This window comes from Lytechinus pictus, chromosome 3, assembly GCF_037042905.1.
Source record: "Lytechinus pictus isolate F3 Inbred chromosome 3, Lp3.0, whole genome shotgun sequence".
Classification (NCBI taxonomy): Eukaryota; Metazoa; Echinodermata; class Echinoidea; order Temnopleuroida; family Toxopneustidae; genus Lytechinus; species Lytechinus pictus.
In genome coordinates, this window is record NC_087247.1 from 46107171 (window position 1) to 46127996 (window position 20826).

At 35.5% G+C, this 20826-nt stretch overlaps 1 protein-coding gene across 1 annotated transcript; it reads right to left on the reverse strand.

The window, feature by feature from the left end:
- Positions 1–9772: 9772 nt before the first annotated feature.
- LOC129257145 (3-galactosyl-N-acetylglucosaminide 4-alpha-L-fucosyltransferase FUT3-like) lies at positions 9773–14116 on the reverse strand. The gene is made up of 3 exons (XM_054895402.2): positions 13863–14116; positions 12538–12645; positions 9773–12190 (listed from the first exon to the last, which is right to left on the reverse strand). Exons 2-3 carry the CDS (start codon positions 12601–12603, stop codon positions 10847–10849), a joined length of 1410 nt encoding a protein of 469 aa, XP_054751377.2. The 5' UTR covers positions 12604–12645; positions 13863–14116; the 3' UTR covers positions 9773–10846.
- Between the last annotated feature and the right edge of the window lie 6710 nt (positions 14117–20826).

The following is a 20826-nucleotide window of genomic DNA, read 5'->3' on the forward strand; positions in this document are numbered from 1 at the left end:
GATAAACCCATTCCCAAGAGTTCCTAACTCGTTCCCTCGAGATGATATCCCTATAAGATGATAGTTAAGTCGTGAGTACGGTTATAAATCGACGGAACGAAAGGGAACGAGTTATGAAATTTCAGAGAACGTGTCATAATTCGAGGGGGCGAGTTAGAGGGGAAACATGTCATGCCAGTCCACCTGTATTAGGAGTTCCATAAAATATAAAATTTGAGACTTCTTGATTTAAAATAGATAAGAAAAATAGGAAATGACTTCCGCTTTAATTCACCTTGACAAATAGACCGGTCAAATAAATGGTTTCATATAATGTGAAAAATCTAGTCAAAATTCGCAACACCGTATAAAACAGACAAACTTCTTGTAAAAGTTATTTTTATTTTAACGAGTATAACCTATTCAATTTCACAAGCATTTTATATATTTTTTTCAAAATAAAAATTATATTTACCGCAACTCTGATAACATTGGATAATGGAATCTAAATATTGTTATTAGAACTAACTATCATGAACAGTTAGGTCATCGAAAAGATCTCATCGCTCGTTCACAAAGACTTAGCAAACAATATTCTGTTCCAGAAAGTGATCAAACGTCGGAGAGGGGACTGATTCGGCCTCTCCTCGACATTTTTTTTTGCAATAAAAGCTCGCGCCCTGTCTTTTCATGACTTTTATCTTGCAAACCTCGCGCAAGTTTTGAGGCCAGACGAGCGTTTCATCAATAAGTTTGACAAATTATTGTCAGATCTGACAACTTTCCATGATTTTGATTGGCTGAGAATGGTATCTGTTGGATAAAACGTCCTTTCATGAAACGCTCCTCAGATTTGCGACTCCCGGGTATGCGATTCTAAAATTATACAAGACATTTTGTAAGCTCATGTCAGACCCAATATTGCTTTTTTTTAATACTTTTATTGATCAAACTTAATCAATTTCATCTTATTAACGATCAGAAATTAGGTCGCCGATGATTTCCATTGAAGAAAAAAGACAATAAAGAGCAAAAAGTCGAAAAACGAAGAAATACATGTAAAAGAACTAAAAACGTTGAAATATATATTTTTAATAGATTATATATAAGAAAACAATTTCGGTATGGAAATTTCTTTCTTTTTTCAAGAACATCTAATCAGAATCCTACTTAATGTATCATTTTCTTTGTAAATTGTTAACATAAATTAGCATCCCACAGACTTTTTAGGAATAAAAATAATCCATTTTAGGAGTATTACATTTGGCGTACGTCTAATTAATTTATTTTCTAAAAGTGTCTCTTGGTCAAGAGTAACTTTCAATATACTGTATCTTAAGGAGGTTAACTTTTATACTACGCCAAAGAATTTATAATTTTGATATCGTAAAAAATGAGAAATAATCGGAAAGCTATTTGTTTTGGGGGGAGACACGGAAAATGAAAAAAAAAATGTTCTGATTACACCACACTCTAAAAACAGTTTACCCAATATTGGGTAAACAAGGAACATGTATGTTTGTTGGGCAAAATGAAACCAAATAATGTGTAAAATTTACCCAATCTTTCGTTGAAATTTACCCATAAAACATGCATTTTGCATAATATGGGGCAAAAAATCTTACCCAATACAACATGGGGTCAATTTTTACTCAATCTTTTTTTAGAGTACATTGCCCTCTCGACACATACCTTGCTGTAACGTTGCAAACATTTGGATCATCCTGGCTAAGGTTGAATGAATTGGTGATTGTTGAACTATTTACTGAAGCAGACACGCCACCAGCAACAGTAACAACAGAGCAGCAACATTGCAGCAACAATACGATGGCAACTCCTTCACTTATTTTTCTCTCCATCTTGTTTCTATAGTCCCTTCAAAGATGAGGAGACAAATCGACCGAGGGCTGCCCTAATTTCTTTCAGAAATAAGTTTGCTCAAATGACTCACGTGATCACTTATATTGTTTTATTATTGGCGCTTTACACATAGAAAAAGATGTGAGTTAGGGGGTGTCAGATAATTATTCCATGGTATTCCCAAATGCTGGCAGAACTGCAAAATAATATCATGGCAACCAAAAAATGTTTTCCGCGATCTTCAGCAAAAAAATGTGATTGATGACTATAATCCGCTTATTGGATCCGTAACTCAATTATTTCAATAATTTATCAAATAATTGAACATTACGTCCCAAAGCGCATCCGCCTCTTCGTAAAGTCTACAGGTGTGGCAGGAGTGTCGTTCTACGTTCGCGAATAACTTTATGAAAGAGGAAGTTTATGTCAAATCGGATGTTGGAGAAAGGGAAAAAAAGCTCAAACGCGAGAGCTACGGTTACGTCGAAGGTTCACTGTGGAACTGTGCCGGTCAATAACAGTTGAGTCAAAATATAGGGAACGAATATCATTAGCTAGATTTCCCTCTGACATGTCTGAGATTTCCCATCACAGTTTTGTTATGTTGAGATCGAGGGGGGGGGGGGGTCAGGCGGCAAAATGTTATGCACAATGATGGTATCCCCCTATACATCTACGGACTCACTAAATAATTCGTTCATGCTTATGGTTATTTGCAATATTTAAAATGTACACGTATGTGCTAAAAAGGTTATAAGTTGTTTACAAAACCAAAGTAAGGATCTATGTCAAACAATTTCATTTGTTTGAAAATTTGCGACGCTATACTAAGTAATGACATTTTTTTGCTGAAAATTAATAAATTAAAGTACGAATGCATCCACATAAAGCAAAGAAAATTAAAACAAAATGCTACCAAGGCGTGATCTGAGCGGTCAACCTATTGCTTCATCCCCCACTTGAATAGTATGACTTCATGGTCTTACGCCAATGGATATATGTACGTGTATTATTTCTAATTCAAAGAACAAAATAAAACACTAAAAAATTGCTGATCATCAAAAATCATTAAACATTTGTACTTTACGAATAGATTATATAATATTGACTGGCTTGAGGGGAACATCAAATATATTGCCCACGATAAATCATAGTGGCCCGAGTCGTTAGACGAGGGCAATATGTGAGCTTTGAAGGCTTGCATTGTGGTAGGATGGTGAGTGAGTTAGGCCTGAAAAAGACTGTCGGTTTATTTTTATTATTGTAGCTCTTAAAGGAACTTTTCTCAACGTTTCGAGCAGATAATGCTTTACTCTTCGTCACTCCTTATTTTATCCCAGTGAACCTAAAAAAATCACGGTTCCTACGATAGCTACTAATCGAAACGGCATAGTTCCTTTCAAGACGACCTTAAACAATTGATCAACAGCACAGGGACATCCGTTTGATATTGATATTCAGCATTTCCCTTCTAGAATAACAACAAGGAAATTACGTTTCTTCATTACAACCACTCAATTCCTTGCTTCCTCGTGTCAGCCAATTCATTACATTTTTAATGTAATTTCATCTGAAACATATCCGACCGGTGCTGTGTTGACGTTTTGATTTTAAGCCAAACATTTATTTATTTATTTTCAGTGGTTCCGATATACAACATAATAATACTTAACAAACTCAGACGGATGATCAGATTGCATTTCGTTATAAGGGGGGGGGGGTAAATCCCCTAAAATATGATATTATTTTATGAACATTATGTAAAAAAAAAGATCTATCACAAAATTAGATTTGTGAATTAAAAAGTCAAAAGTGCTACTCCCTTTAGTAGAGCGGATTAGCCGAACAATTGTGCAAATTTTGACTAAAGCATGAAACTTTCACAAGTATAAGTATATGCCCTAAGATTTATTTTAAAGATGGGAGGTAAATTTTAAAATGCCATTTTCGGCCGTTGCCATGGCAACGGATTAATTTCTCAAAAATGACATACATTCCCATGTAAATGCTAAATAAACATGATATAGATGACCAAAATGATAATTTTTAAGCTCCCAAATGAATATATATAAAATTTAGAAATATTCAAAATTAACAAGATAGTTCCAATTGGTCCGTTGCCATGGCAACGACTTGTTTTTCCCCAGAAAAATAAAAAAACTGATTAAAAAAACGTTGTAGAATAGGATTTATCTTTAATTTTCCCGAATTTTACAGTGTTGAACAATGATATTTTGGTTGCTCAATGTATAAACTACATCTCAAGCCGTTGCCATGGCAACCAAATAACATCAATTTACAAAAATTAAATGGTTAACAAGACAATGGACAGGTGGAAAATACAACTGGAAATGACTTAATCTGTATGCTTAAGTTTTGACCCCCTCATTTGATAAAAAAATACAGAAAGTGTTCTGCAGGAGTTCTTTATAAAGATAAAACATTATGTTGCCTTGGTAATGCTTGAATTAAATTTAAAAAACAAATGTTGCAAAGATCCCGTTGCCATGGCAACAGCATATTTCCCTCTAGAAAGGTTAAAATATTGATAAAAATGTAGAATACGATCATCATTCCTTTTTCAATATTTTTAAGGAACTAATAAAAATATATGTTTGTGACTGCATTTATAAATATAACATCTTAAGGCATTGCCATGGCAACCAAATAACATCTAATTAAAAAAAATCAATGACCGGGATGACAGGGTTATGGATAGGTGAAAAATACAATGAAAATAACTTTTATGCATAAGTTTTGACCTACTCAATTAATTTAGGGGAAACAGTATACAGTGAGTGTTCTTCATGAACTAATATAGTGAATTTTTTGTTTAAAATTAAATGACTAGCCAAACCTTTCGCATATTGAGTTATATTTGTATTTTCCACCTGTCCATGATCTTGTCATCCAAATTATTATTTTTTTGTGAATTAGATATTATTTGGTTGCCATGGCAATAGCATTAGATTTTTTTAAAACAATTTGCATCAAACATATCTATGTTTAACACACTAATATTGGGGGAAATGCAAGAAAAACCAGATTCTATAGTCCTTTTTTAATAAAAACTGGTGCTAAATGATCCGTTGCTATGGCAACAGGCAATTTGCAACATTGATATTTATCGTTGAATTCAAGTATTACCAAGGCAACATCAATCTGTATCATTCCAATTAGTTCATGCAGAACACTCACTGTATTATTTCCCCTAAATTAATTGAGTAGGTCAAACCTTATGCATATACATAAGTTAATTTTCATTGTACTTTTCACCTATCCATAACCTTGTCATCCCTGCTGTTGTTTTTTAAATTAGATGTTATCTGGTTGCCATGGCAATGGCTTAAGATGTTATATTTATAAATGCAGTCACAAACATATATTTTTATTAGTTCCTTAAAAATATTGAAAAAGGAATGATGATCGTATTCTACATTTTTATCAATATTTTTACCTTTCTAGAGGGAAATAAACTGTTGCCATGGCAACGGGATCTTTGCAACATTCGTTTTTTTATTTAATTCAAGCATTACCAAGGCAACATAATGTTTTATCTTTATAAAGAACTCCTGCAGAACACATTCTGTATTTTTTGTTCAAATGAGGGGGTCAAAACTTAAGCATACAGATTAAGTCATTTCCAGTTGTATTTTCCACCTGTCCATTGTCTAGTTTACCATGTTATTTTTGTAAATTAGATGTTATTTGGTTGCCATGGCAATGGCTTGAGATGTAGTTTATACATTGAGCAACCAAAATATCGTTGTTTTACACTGTAAAATTAGGGGAAATTAAAGATAAATCCTATTGTACAACGTTTTTTTAATCAGTTTTTTTATTTTTCTGGGGAAAAACAAGCCGTTGCCATGGCAACGGACCAATTGGAACTATCTTGTTAATTTTGAATGTTTCTAAATTTTATATATAATCAATTGGGAACTTGAAAATTATCATTTTGGTCATCTATGTCATGTTTATTTACCATTTACATGGGAATGTATGTCATTTTTGAGAAATTAATCCGTTGCCATGGCAACGGCCGAAAATGGCATTTTGAAATTTACCTCCCACCTTTAAAATAAATCTTACGGCATATACTAATACTTGTGAAAGTTTCATGCTTTAGTCAAAATTTGCACAATTGTTGTGATTTTTGGAGCTAATCCGCTCTACTACTTGCAGGTTTTTTCTATAATATATCGATTTAACCTTATTTGACCCAATATATGAACAGTGTTTATTGTTTTGATCATTCGATCATATATTATCATCATCAGGTGATCATATACCAGCATAATTTTGATAAGGTTTACAGGCCTGCCAATCGTAGGTGTGTAAAAATATATTACAGGTATGAGAGATCACTTCACACAGGTAAACCAAAAAACAAAAGGATCATATTTACCGTATCTCGTCTCACATTCCGTACTGAAACCCCAGGGAGATAAATCTTTTATTCCATTTTCGATCTTTTCCCTAAAAAATGAACGGCAACACGTACTTTGTCACGGAGAATCTGATACTCTTTATCATTGATGAAGATGAGTCTAGAATTTCATTATCTTCTGTTACCATTATTGAAGACGATATCATATAGAAATATGTTTTGTTATTTCTTTCTGCTTTTTATCCTGGTTGGAACTGACGTGATCACATAAATTGAAAACATAGAATATTATCCTTTATTACAGTTAATGATAATATAACCCCATCAATCGGTTTCTATTTAGTTTTAGTTGATCCTTGTAAAGATAACATCAATTGCAAAATTGAATATCAAATCCACTCTATATCAGTGGATTTTTTGATAAAAAAGAGAAAATCAAACAAGCATAGAGCTAAAAACTTCACCAGAATGGATATAAATAAGAACATAGCATTTTAAATATTCGCCTATTTAAAATGAAAAAAAAAAATGTTATCCTACCTGGTCGGTAATGCAAATGAGAAAACAGATGGCGCGTCATCCACTCAGATTTTCTTTTGTATCTAATAAATTTTGCGATATAAAGAATATTTTGATATTTCTAGATAATTGTGACAATATTTGTAGATATTGGCAGATCCGGGGGGGGGGGGGGGCACAGCCGGCCTTCGCCCCCTTTAAGAGCCATAATAAAAATATGTAATGTAAATATGTCGTTTGAACTCAAGTGTGCCCCCCCCCCCTTGAAAGTGTGGTCCTTTTTTTCTCTTTTTTGCTTGTCAAATTTTCCCCGGACGAAATGACCTTCAATTCTAGGTGAAAAACTTTTTTTTGCTTGTCAAATTTTAGGGTTAGGGTTAGAATGTGCCCCCCCCCCCTTTAGAAAATCCTGGATCCGCCCCTGAGGCACATGTACATCTCCTCCATTACTTTTGTATATACTTTACTTAAAATCATACTTTTATCAAGTCTAACTTTATACCGGGGGAGCGTTTCATCAACATTTGTTATCAGACATGTTTAAAGAAATACATATATTAGTGGAGGTTAAAATTTTGATTTTGTGAAAATTTGTAAGGTCATATGTCATCATAGCTCCCCCAAAATGTAATTTTCTTTGAAAATTAAAGAAATTTTATTCGTAGCGTAGATATATCATCAGACACATCATTACATACCCCTTCCTATATACAAGAAAAAAAATGTGTTCATGTTTCTTTAAAAAATTGAATTTATTGAATTTATATTACATAATATATGATGAAGCTACTCGCATATGACGTCACAAATCCAAAGCATTAAAATTTCATAACTCTCTTATTCTTTGATGAATTCTGATTTGTCAATATTTTTCTTTTTTTATTTCTGCTTTTATTAATACCAATTTACCGTCACGACGAACTTACCCTTTAAATTAATAGGAGATACAATCAACTTCCGGAACATGAGTAAATATATAAATACTGATAATTGTTTTCACTTCCAAGACACGCAAACTTTGATTTTTTTACTGTGATTTGGAAATTCAGTTAAAACAACAAAAGAAACTCAATTACTTTTTGTACTTCGATTCCTCTTTTCTGAAAACAGATCAGGGAACATACTAGGATGGACTTTTTTTTCTAGCTCTCTTTATCTTAAGCATTGGGCAGGGTTAAGTTACATGTAATTGTAATATGGAAAGCCAAACAGGATCAGTTTTTGTTTCGTTTTCACAGCCTGAAATTGAAATTCGATAATAATAATGATAATTATAACGGTATATTTACACAGGGTAGCCACTTCAGTTCCGAAAACTGTTCTCCCAGCGGGCCCTGCTATTATTCATACATCGGCTAAGCTAGGCTACCGATCATCATTTTATCTATAATTCCATAGTCTCAACTTAATTTGGGCAACATACTGTCCACACGACAATATTATATTGGTTAAAAAATTTATCCAACTCTGGGTAGTTTTCAACCAATACTGTGTAGTTTTCACCCAAGCACACATTATTGGTTTAAAATTACCAGAATTGGATAAAGTGTTAACCAACTGTTGTGGAAAGTATGTTGCCCAACATTTTTAAGAGTGTAAACTAAATCATTTTGCCATTATACATGTATTTTGATATCCTTTATTTGACTAATTCTTGGAGAGATATCAAAAGGCCATATCTCGATTTTCATCCACAGGTCGTTTCCAGTTTTAGTCTGACCTGTCTCTGTTGTCCCAAAATAATAGTATTTTGAGGGGGAAAATGAAATAGTGAAATCCATTATTTTTTGCAAGTTGGATTCCGGCAATGTGAGAATAATCTTCCGGGTTCCTTAAAAAAAACCAGGACGCAGTCCTTCCGGGAAATACAACTTGGTATAGCCTGATGATGGTTCATGACATAAACTAGAGTCATGTAACAAATTTATTATTACCTTAAGATTTTTTAAGTGCATGAGAGGGGGTATATCTATAGGAAAAGCTATACAGAAGGGGGGGGGGGCGAGGTTTCATTTAGTTGATTAGAACATATATTCCATTTCATGCATGAATTTGTATGATGAAAGTCATGACATTTTCAGAGTAATTGACTTAATTTACACCTTGTAAAACTTTTGTCGATTACGTCTTATAACGTCATGTTTTTCGAACGTGTGATTTACTGCCAAGATCTTATAGGGAGGACCATCATTCGGCTCTAAAAAGATTAGGTTTAATGGTGGATTAAGCTAATTAACAGCAGGGATGGAATAATCAAAAATCCACAACAAACATGACGTTTAATTAGGAAAATTGGTTCGAAAATTAAAGTATCAAAGAACGCGACTTCGTTCAAAAAAGCGAAAAGACTGGCGAGTTGACGTGAGATGTACCAAAGCTTTAAAGGGGCTTTAAAGTGCCATCGACTTGTCGACTTACGAAAAGTTTTAAGTAAACATGTAGTCCTGACGATGCTTCCCCTTCGAGATTCCCCCCCCCCTTCACTTTCACTGCGCTCCATCCACTGCACTCACTTTTCCTCCACACTGGACTTATACCCACTGATCACGCGTATGCGACGCGACCCTCGAAAACCTGCCATCTCCAAAATAATCTTCATAAGAGGGGTAAATGAGGTCGCGTGATCAGAGGGTGGGTGCAGTACGGAGGAAAGCAGAAAGAGGGGAGGGGAAAATCTCGAAGGGCCAGCATCTGGACTAGTATACAAACATGTGGGGCGAGATACAATCTCGCCATCTCGACAAGTCGAAGGCACTTGATAGCTTTGGTACATCTCAGGTCAATTCGACAGTCTTTTTCGAACGAAGTCGTTCTTTGATAAACGCAAAAGTGAACGGATCAAATGCTAAAATTGCTGCCCTTTAAACATCTGAAACATGTATCTCCATGGGTTGTTCGTAAGATTAAAATTTCAGGGTTTAGTTATACTCTGTTTCTTGATTTCTCTTCTACTTTTCTTGTTTTCTCACTTTTGCCCGTTTTCCGTCTCTGAGAGTGACGCCCGGGTTCGTCACTTCCCCCGTCCTTTTCTCTCCCTGTCATTTCAGTATCGTCAACTCGTCATCATCACTGTCGTCATTGTCTCCAGCATCATCAGCCCATTCCAATACGTCCCATAACCATCATGACCACCTTTTACTCTCCCCTTTATCTCCATGTATTCAGTTTGTATAGTAATAAATTGATTATTAAATACCTTTAAGATTGACATTAAGCAGATATTCCAGATTTGATAAATTATCTTTAATTCAATAAAATATTTCAAATATAAATCACATAATCATAAAAAGATTAAGCATTCAGATCGTTACGCTTTCGATCTTAACTTTGGTCGTCATAATCGTTTCTTTATAAAACAAAATAATTAAACATTTATGAATTACTTCATGTAAAAGGTAAAATTTCTAATGCAAGAAATTTGCCTTATAATGACTGAAAATACCATTCATGATTATGAGAGTGAATTTACGTGGGATTAAAAAAAACCTTGCAAACTCAGTTTCGTGATCAGAGCAAAGAGAATATAGGGCGGAGGTCAAAACCACTTCGCGGTGACTTTTAATGCGATGAATAAAAGAAATAAGAACGAAACATAGAAGAAAGAGAAAGAAATAATATCATAATTTCATGCATTTGTCATGTAATTACTCAATAACCCTTATCTTGTCATTGAAACATAATATTCAAATGCATATCTGGGTCTTCCCCTCTAACAAAATACCCTGGCACTGCAATGAGAGAGCGACCATAACCACTTCTCTTAATCATTCCGTTCCCTGTGCTCCTGGTAATATCTTGTTCTCATTATCTCATATTATTGATAGATACCAGACCCACTCCTCGCGAGTCCACCACTGAATGTAGTACTCATTATGAAAAACTATTGAAAGTTCAGTTTTTATAACATGGCATTCTTGAACAGGCGATATTTCAATTTTCATAATTATGAAGACGGCTTCTTCAAAGAATAAAATGATTGTCTGTGGGCTGCTTTGGCTTGTTAGTGTGAAAACCGGCTGTGAATGTTGAATAAATATTACATAAATAAGATAGCCTAATTGATTTTTTTTTTCTAAACATAAAAAAAATGGCACAATTCTATTTCCAAGGTTCCCACCCGCTTAATCTTTGTATAGCAGTCAAGTTCAATTCCTTACGAACCCTTAATTCATGCCTACATGACGTGAACCATTGTGAATCTTTGACTTCTGTCATAACTGGTGGTACGCGGTGTATATAGGGTAACAAATCACAAAAATACGTCATTTTCAGCTTTGGGTATTTTTGAAAAACTTTACCATGTTCCCGCCATTTGAAGTAGCTGTTATATAATTTCTCATCAGTAGCAACGCGCTTGATATAGTGAGCAAGTTCCTCTGCGTTTTTGAAATCACTCACGTGGATAAAAGAATTCGGAGGCGCGTACTTCTCGTAGTCGGCTTTTCGCGGTCCGTACACGACGGGGATGACGTTATTTTCTAACGCCGAAGCCCAAATCTTTTCAGTTAAGTAATCATTGCACTCAGAGTTTTCAAGAGAGAGATAGAACTTGTACTTTGTTAGCATCTTGACACATTCTTCGGAAAGACGGGGAAGACAAGTCAGATTGCCGCAGCGTCCATACGTATCGATATGGATATGACGCTGTAGTTCGGTCACAAACTCGTTCCTAGGCCAGAAGACCTCCTTACAGTTGCTCGCCATCCATGCAATCAGTTTGGTCTTCCCTTCTATCCAGTTTTTTGTTTCACTTTTCTTGGTTTCCTCCTCTGTGAAAGGTACAAAATAAGCGTATGGAACGCTAATGTTTGAATACGCCCCATACGTCATGTCTACGTGATACTTCAAAAGACCCAGCCTTGAGTTCCACTTGTGCATTCGGAGAACATTCTCCATGCTGTAAAACACAACTAGTTGGTCAGGAGTGGGCTTGTAGCCCAAGACACTCGGGAAGGACCATCTCATTGTGAATGGAGAAAGACCAAAGAGGACAGCGTCCATCGCCCTTGCAAGACGGAGATCTGTTTCAAGATGTATCTCTAGATCTCCCCCATTCGGACATTGTACCAAACAGGGTTTGGTCTTAGGTTTACCCTTTTCTACTTGTACACAAGCCACCAAATCTTCTAGTTCGTGCCACGTTGAGATAGGTTTAATCTCAGAGTGAATGTAAAGGCTTCTCGTCCTTCTCTGATTTACATTTTCATGTTCTTGAGACTTGACCACCCTGTCGTCGTCACCATTTTCGTTTTCGACTCCATCATCCAACAGCTTATCAATGCTCTCAAGCTCTCCACTAGTCCTGACGAAAGAGAGACTGGAACGGTCGATGTTGTGTTTTCCCTGGCTTGGGAAGGTGATGAAGTTAAATGTAAGGCAGAAGAAGATGACAGCAAGAGTAAGCAGTATTAGCTGGAGATGATGGACGCTCAGTCGATGGCACTGAAAATATAAGAACGGGGAGGGGTATAACTATATCAACTTTAGCCTAAGTGAGAGTAAAAAAATGTTTTAAAACACAAGCTGCACTTGTAAATTTTTTTGGTCAGTCAATCCAATCATCTTGATAATCCATTCAGACACAGAAGAACAATTCTTTATTATAATTATTGATTTCGAATTCAAAGCTAATAACAAACTTCCGTGTTGTATGTAACCTCTTGAACAAGAATGCTATTGAATTACATATTGTTTCTTTGTTTGTTCCTAATTGACAGACCAACTGCGGGAAGAGAAAATATCAATGGTTGTATTGGAATGAAACAGAGCAAATTAAACCATGCGCTTACCAATATCCGTCTGTGTAGTTTGGTTAACGTTCCCATCATGTTTCTGAACTTATCAACGTCGGACATTTGTATTTTCTGAGTTTTGGTTCCCTAAACACAAGGCAATTCCTGAATGGAAGAGAGCGAGATAGACAGAGAGAGAGAGAAAAAAAAAATACATAAAATTATATAAAAATATTGAAATGATTGTAGACAAGCGAGATAAGTACGGCTGTATAGAATGTATTGAATTTTGCCAACAATACTTGTTGTCAACAAGTACACAAATTTTACATAATAATTTTCAAAATGAATAGTGAGTGTGTGACATCGTCGACTTTTGCACAATTAACGGGGGGGGGGGGGTTAAAGTGACATTTCGAAATGTAATAAGTTTCTTATTTTACATCCGATTTGATTTTTAATTCCAGCCTAATGCTTGATTTATGTTCTTTGTTTATTCAAACAACTTTTTGTAGGGTGTACTTGATCTTATATAAAGTGAAGTTAAATCTTATTCCATTACACTATAACATGTATAATGTATGATAGCTGTGTATGGATTCCTGGTTGTGCAGGACAACGCCAGGGCATACCATCTGAATTCATTTCAAATTTGAAAAAAAACCAACAACAAACATAGTTTTAACTATGTATGATTATATAAAAAAAACTGCAAAAACACAAACCATGTTTCCTTGATTTAACAAAATGTATTGTTTGCTACATAACTTGACGTTCACACATTTTCAACCCAAACAGTCTTGGGTGATTCGACCATAAGGCAAATATGGGACCGTTGCATAAAACCTGTCATTCATTGTAACTCTTAAATTATAGATTGCAACTTTCTAGTTTTAATATGAAGTTGAGCATGGTAGATGTTATTGGTTAGAAAATACAGTGGCAAAGCTTTCTGGTCAAATGGCGATAAGGAGATACCAAGCCACCAACCTATCATCTTGACTGAATCCGGGTTATGATCTAGGTCACAATCATTATAGGTCCATGACCATATTTACAGTATTACCTATCATCGGATGATATACTGACTGATACAACCAAATTAGTAACTATCATGTCATGTGAGATACAATATTTATTGCCTTATTGGATCTTTTCAAAAGATCTACCCACTTTGGAAAATATCATACTTCGTCTTTCAAAAGTGTTGTATATTATATCCTCTATATTTATATGACGTTGGTTAGGGTTAGGGTTATTGGGTGGCTGTCGCAAAAGGAACTCTTTTCCGGCTCTGATCCTCAAAGTTAAGTTTAACGCTTTAGGGTTTTAGAATGTTCATAGCTCGACAACATTGTTAAATTCTACCGTATCCTACTTACGTCCACCCATAGTGTCGTTGATGAAGACCGTCATGATAATGCGATAATTAAAGGTGATGTAAATGTCTTCAAAGAATAAATATCGCCATCTTCAGCAATAAGACATATTCAACTTTATAGGAGAAAAGTCATTTGTTGATCACGCAGAACCCGTACAAATTTTTTTTGTAAACAGTGTATATGCAGTGATGTTTTAGATATACTGCCATTATAGTTCTTTAGCGACCTTGCAGAAATGCGCAGAGACCAGACAGGGGCTTGCAAACTTTTTGTTTCCTTTATGCTGAAAGCATTCAAGCGAATATTCTTTTCAGAGAAAGAAAGCCATAATTACGTAATATAAATAGACTATTTTCTATAGATTTGTCCTCTTTTCTTTAGATCCCCTCTTCGGTGCCGAATATCCATACCCGTAGTCACACTCGCGAAATAAGTGAAAGACTGACCAAACATTTACCGTTCCCTGCGCTGAGCAAGAATCGATTAATATAAAATTAGTTCTGCAGTGTGGCTGATTTTTAAGCTCGTTTGCCGAGGAGCTTGGAGGGACTCTCTTTTGGGGTGAATGAATGAATCTCATTTTAAAATTTGTCCTCCCCCCGGGGGGGCCACTTACATTGACGAGTGGATACCATGCGCGACCAAGAAAACACGTAAAAAGGATGTCTTTTTCAAGATAGGGCACGTTACGTACGTAACGTGATAAGGGTGTCAAAAACACAAAAATAATGAAAAAAGGGTATCTTTTTCGCTAGGAAAGCTACGTGTTTAGGGTCACATTTGCGGGGATGATAAAACAAAATTAAAATGTTGTATAAAGGATGTCCTTTTTCTGGCTTTTTGCCCCAACACTACGTGTTTAGAGTCCCGATTTGCGCGAGGTGAGGAAGGTGGGACCTTACTAAACCAAAATGTGTAAATTAGGTAAAACCGACGACCGACGGACCCGTGACACAACAATAAAATTTACTTGTTTAGGGGTTCATTTCAGGGAATACTTGCCAAGAGTATAGTTTTGTTTCCAATACTTGTTAAGGGTAGGGTTTCAGACGCCAATACTTGTTAAGGGGGGCATTTTCAGAACATGGAAAATACGTGTTTAGGGTGCTTTTCGAGACCCCGTGGTCGCGCATGGTATCCACTCGTCAATGGAAGTGGCCCCCCCGGGGTCCTCCCTTTTTCAGTTGTTTGGTTTCTCTTTCTTTTATCCCTTATTTGGCAAACAAGAAAACAGTGTTGGCACAAGGTACAAGATAAAGACAAAAACTAACGGTTTAACAAAGTTTGCATACCTACGTTACAAAACATGTTGGGTTGCCCATATATACCGCATTTCTCACGTGAAATTGAAAGTTTACTGAAATATTTGCTCGTGAATGGGGCAAGGGCGACATCAGTTTAGAAGGGATGCTTGTATCAAATTGAATAGTAATAACTTTTCCTATCACTATAGCTTGGTATATCATCATTTTATCAGGTAAGATTTGTTATCTCAGATCTATTCTAATCCGTCGAAAAATACTGTTACGATTTTTTTTTATTAAGGTTTTCTTTTCTTTGTTAAATTAAAACAGATGGTCTCTTTGCGATTCAACATTTAATATTTAAACAGAAAATTATACATTCAGTTAATATTGTTATCACCGTGCCGTTTAATGCCCCTTTACAAATCTGGAAGGTATGCCATTATCGTGATCCGTTTGAAAATGACCCCAATTTCATTTTCTTTATGTTAATTTTTTCTTCATCGGTTCATAACAATTACTATTATCATCATTGTTTTCATTATAATGAATATCATAATTATTATGCTAATCATTGTAACTATTATTGCTCTCATCGATATAATGATAATCAAAATGAGCGTATTATAACTATCGTTTCCCTCGTATAATATCATATTTTTGGGGTGCTCCCTGCTTCCCAGGGCCATGTCGCCATGCAATGAGAAAGTAAGGCAAGGATTAAAACGGTCTCTATATGAATAGACTTAATTTCTGATTCATTGTTTATCAATGTTTAGCATAACTCTTGAGTTTGTTAGGCCTAGAGAATATTAAGTATCATGTTACAAAGTCCAAGGTGTAATACAATCAGTATACATGTATTTACAAACGAATATGTAACACATTTGCATATTTTTTGAGGGGTAGTATGTATATGAATACCCCCACTCACATATTTTAAGAAATAATTGATAATCTTTAAAAATATATGATATTGTTGCTATAAGTCGGTTCGTGATACCCCATTATAGATTCATTTTCTAAAAGGCACCTTTTTATAGATGATTGTATGACCCTCTCTTCCTTTAAAAACAATGACATTCTTCTTTTCTCATTCTTTCTCTGATCAGTTAGAAAGTAATTGTTGATTGGATTAAAGTTTTATCCTCATCTGAATTATTTCTTTATTGATAAGCCAACCTCTTAAATTGTGTTCATATTCAAATGACTGCATGGAAGCATCTTTTTATAACTTCGCTCACAACACTCGCTCGCAATGTCATTATATTTAAATGCCTTTCCAGAATATCAAATACTTACATCCCTTCACTTTAAGGTAAGTTTACCATGAAGAAAAGTTTGTTGTAAAATGCCCCAAAATATTAAAATATCAGTAAAGGTTTGAGGAAAATCCATCAAAAATTAAGATAGGTATAAAAAAATTGTTTATTTTTCAATTTGTGACGTCATATACGAGAAGTTGCCCTCATGTGTTCTTTAATATGAAATGCACAAATTATAATTTTGTACTGGTAAATGATGACAAAAATAAATTATTTCAGGAGCGGAGGTAAAATGACTTGTCTGTTGATATACTGAAGGTACAATAAAAAAACTATTTTCAGTTTTTGAGAAACGACATTTCATTGATTTGTTTCTACACTATACATGACGAAGCTGCTCGCATAATGTCGTCACAAATACAATATAAAAATAAAATCATAATAACTTATTTATTCTTTTTAATGGATTTTCCTCAAACTTTAACAAATAAACAAATATTTTCATAATTTTCCTGATATTTTTACAATATTTCATCAATTTATCTTTAAAAGATTATGGACAACATGTTATCTCACAACTGCTGCAAACTTGCTCACTCGCACATTAGCAGCCATTGGTCATCGAACCCAATTGTTGTGCTTTGAGTATGCAGTATATGTTAAGTAACAATCGAGATACCCAGTTTATGAGATACTAGTACCTATCGAACTGTCATAAAATGTGACGAATCGTAGCATTATTTACAGTTTTAGTTACTTTCTTGTAAAGAAATAATCTCCTGCTAATCACTACTCAGTATTTACCTCACCAGTGGCGTACCGTGGGTCACGGCATTGGGGGGGGGGGGGGGGGGCACCAGCAAAAATTTTGAGTCACCGTGTTTACACTTAATCGGCATTTGAATCGGCTCGCGGTTCTGAACCGCGAGCCGATGCAGCATCGGCTTTTTCATAGCGTGTAAACGCGAGTAACTTGAATCGGCTCGCGGTTCAGAACCGGCAATTTGCACCACCAAAGTAGTAGGTTCTGAACCGCGAGCCGATGCAGAATCGGCTTTTTTACTACGTGTAAACAGAAAGCCGATTCTGCACCGGCAATTTGTGCGCATTTCAATTACTTTACCATTGTGACGTAATTGTTAGCGCACTGATCCAGCGTTGTCTTTATTATGACGTATATTGTAGGTATGCGTATCATTTCAAGTTTTTGCATCGGCTCGCGGTTCTGAACCGTGAGCTGTAACAACGTGTAAACGCAATCCAAATGCCGATTCTGCATCGGCAATTGGTTCAGAACCAATTGCCGATTAAGTGTAAACACGATACCGTGTTTACACTTAATCGGCATTTGAATCGGCTCGCGGTTCTGAACCGCGAGCCGATTCAGCATCGGCTTTTTCATAGCGTGTAAACGCGAGCAACTTGAATCGGCTCGCGGTTCAGAACCGGCAATTTGCACCACCAAAGTAGTAGGTTCTGAACCGCGAGCCGATGCAGAATCGGCTTTTTTACTACGTGTAAACAGAAAGCCGATTCTGCACCGGCAATTTGTGCGCATTTCAATTACTTTACCATTGTGACGTAATTGTTAGCGCACTGATCCAGCGTTGTCTTTATTATGACGTATATTGTAGGTATGCGTATCATTTCAAGTTTTTGCATCGGCTCGCGGTTCTGAACCGTGAGCTGTAACAACGTGTAAACGCAATCCAAATGCCGATTCTGCATCGGCAATTGGTTCAGAACCAATTGCCGATTAAGTGTAAACACGATACCGTGTTTACACTTAATCGGCATTTGAATCGGCTCGCGGTTCTGAACCGCGAGCCGATTCAGCATCGGCTTTTTCATAGCGTGTAAACGCGAGCAACTTGAATCGGCTCGCGGTTCAGAACCGGCAATTTGCACCACCAAAGTAGTAGGTTCTGAACCGCGAGCCGATGCAGAATCGGCTTTTTTACTACGTGTAAACAGAAAGCCGATTCTGCACCGGCAATTTGTGCGCATTTCAATTAGTTTACCATTGTGACGTAATTGTAAGTGCACTGATCCAGCGTTGTCTTTATTATGACGTATATTGTAGGTATGCGTATCATTTCAGGTTTTTGCATCGGCTCGCGGTTCTGAACCGCGAGCTGTAACAACGTGTAAACGCAATCCAAATGCCGATTCTGCATCGGCATTTGGTTCAGAACCAATTGCCGATTAAGTGTAAACACGGTATGAGCGCGCCCAGTTGCCAGGTATACCTAATAGAGACATTTTAAGGACAGTGCCATTAAACGGATATGTCTCTCACTGGTCAATGCGAGCGCGAAGCGCGAGCTTAAAATTTTTTATATTTAGACCTAAAAAGGGACATTATAATCAATCTTTTGTAATCATGATATGTACCTGTCTCGCTAAATAATGCGAGCGCGAAGCGCGAGCTGAAATTTTTGTAAATATTGATCCCCAAACAGGAAGATTTTAAGGACTATATTTTAGGAATCCATTAAGAGTATACACATCTCACCATAGTCATCTAATGCGAGTGTCAATAAGCGCTTGCTGATTTTGTTAGAATTACATCTGAACATGCACATAAAGCACTTGTAATCATGATTAACATACCCATCTCACTAATCAAATCTTGCGAGCGCGAAGCGCGAGCTGAAAATTTAGGAAATTCAGACCTGAAGAGGGGCATTTTAAGGCTTGTTTGTAGAAATTCACGAAGACCATACGTAGTTCACTAACCAAATGATGCGAGCGCGAAGCGCGAGCTGAAAATTTTTGATATTCAGATTAGAAAGAGGGACATTTAAGGACTGATTCAAGGAATCCGTGGAGAGCAGACATATTTCACCAATCCACTACTGCGAACGTAAGCACGGACAGGAAATGTTTTATACCAAGACCTTAAAATGGGGCAATCACTTTAAGTAGTCATGAAAAAGAAGCATACTATTGTACATAAAACAATAACTCGAAGTGCGAGGAAATATATTTGGCAGTTTGGTGTATATTGACTTGAAAACGGGAGGTTTTAGTATAACAGGATTATATATCTCGGTAAACAGACAATGCGAGCACCAGGAACAATGAAGACATAGGCCCTGAGCAAATTATGTTTCATAAAGTTATGAAAAAAAATGTTTCTTATGTAATATAAATTAAACATAACATAATTATGATATAATATAACATTATAATGAACAATAATGTCTTCTTTCCCACTTCGTTTCTCTTCCTTTCTCCCTCTTTTTCTCCTTTTCCCCGTTTTTTTTTTTTTTTTTTTTTTGGTCAGCCGATTGGGGGGGGGGGGCACGTGCCCCCCCATGCCCCCCCGTAGTTACGCCATGTACCACTGTACCTCACTGATCAAATCCCCAATACATTTGTATATTCAATTCAATTCAATTCAATTCAAGGTGTTTTATTCAGATATTGCAGCCTAGAAGGCTGAATTGCATATGAATTTACAATTAAAAACATACAAATTGTTGCATATAATACAAAAGATCAATTTGAAGATAAACCAAGAATTACATGTTTGAAGCAAAGAAAAGTAGATTACAAGTAATATAAATGATTTTAAATAATAAATAATCAATTTGAGTTAGGCCTATGTTGCAAGTGAAGAAAATATAAATCTGAATTGTATTATAAATTAAACTAACAATACTCATTTAAGGCAAGAATTGTGTTTAAACTATTGCAATTTTATAAGACAATAAGGAACACATGTTTTAGTTACAAAATATTAATGGTCATGATCATGATAATTTAGAATTTAATCATATTACAAGTGAAGATAATGTGAATTTAAATTTGAACTGTACAGACAAGTTAGATTTATAATTCACTTTTCTGGTGACAATTGGGATTCAATTGTGCAAATAATATCTTATATTACAATGAGAATTAAGACATTAAAATTTATAACTATGTGGTTTTTTTAAAATACATTACTAATAAATAAATTGATGAATCCATAATAAGTTTTATGCTGTACAATATACACATTTAAAGAAATGTACATAAGTCAATAAGGAATTACTGTAAGGAATGGGTGGTGGAAAAAAAAAAAAAAAAAAAAAACCAACTGAAATATTAAAACGATAAATCAAAACCTCATGACAAGAAATAAAGCTATGGTGTTTACAGAAACAAAAGGTAGGAATGGCTAATTTTCAAAATAAGTTGTAAAGTAAAGAGCTGAAGGTGGAAATGTAATCATAATTCAAACGGGTACATTATTAAAAGATACTATACAGATCAGGGTGAGTTTACGAACTAGTACATGAACTTGAACTGGTTGCATGGTGTTGAAATAACCTGTAATTTAAAAAGGGGGAACAAGGGAAACTAGGGGGGGGGGGGGGGTTAAGAGAGGCCGTAATTCTGAAATATGGTATGTGTTGGGGGGATATTTTCACCTTTGGTTCAGTAGCCTAATAAGGAAGGGTATTG

Bases quoted from the DNA above. Each gene is read 5' to 3' on its own strand.
- LOC129257145 (XM_054895402.2), bottom strand. From the start codon at position 12,603: ATGTCCGACGTTGATAAGTTCAGAAACATGATGGGAACGTTAACCAAA. The intron at 12,191-12,537 runs GTAAGCGCATGG...TTATATTTTCAG, and splicing joins AACTACACAGACGGATATTG to TGCCATCGACTGAGCGTCCA.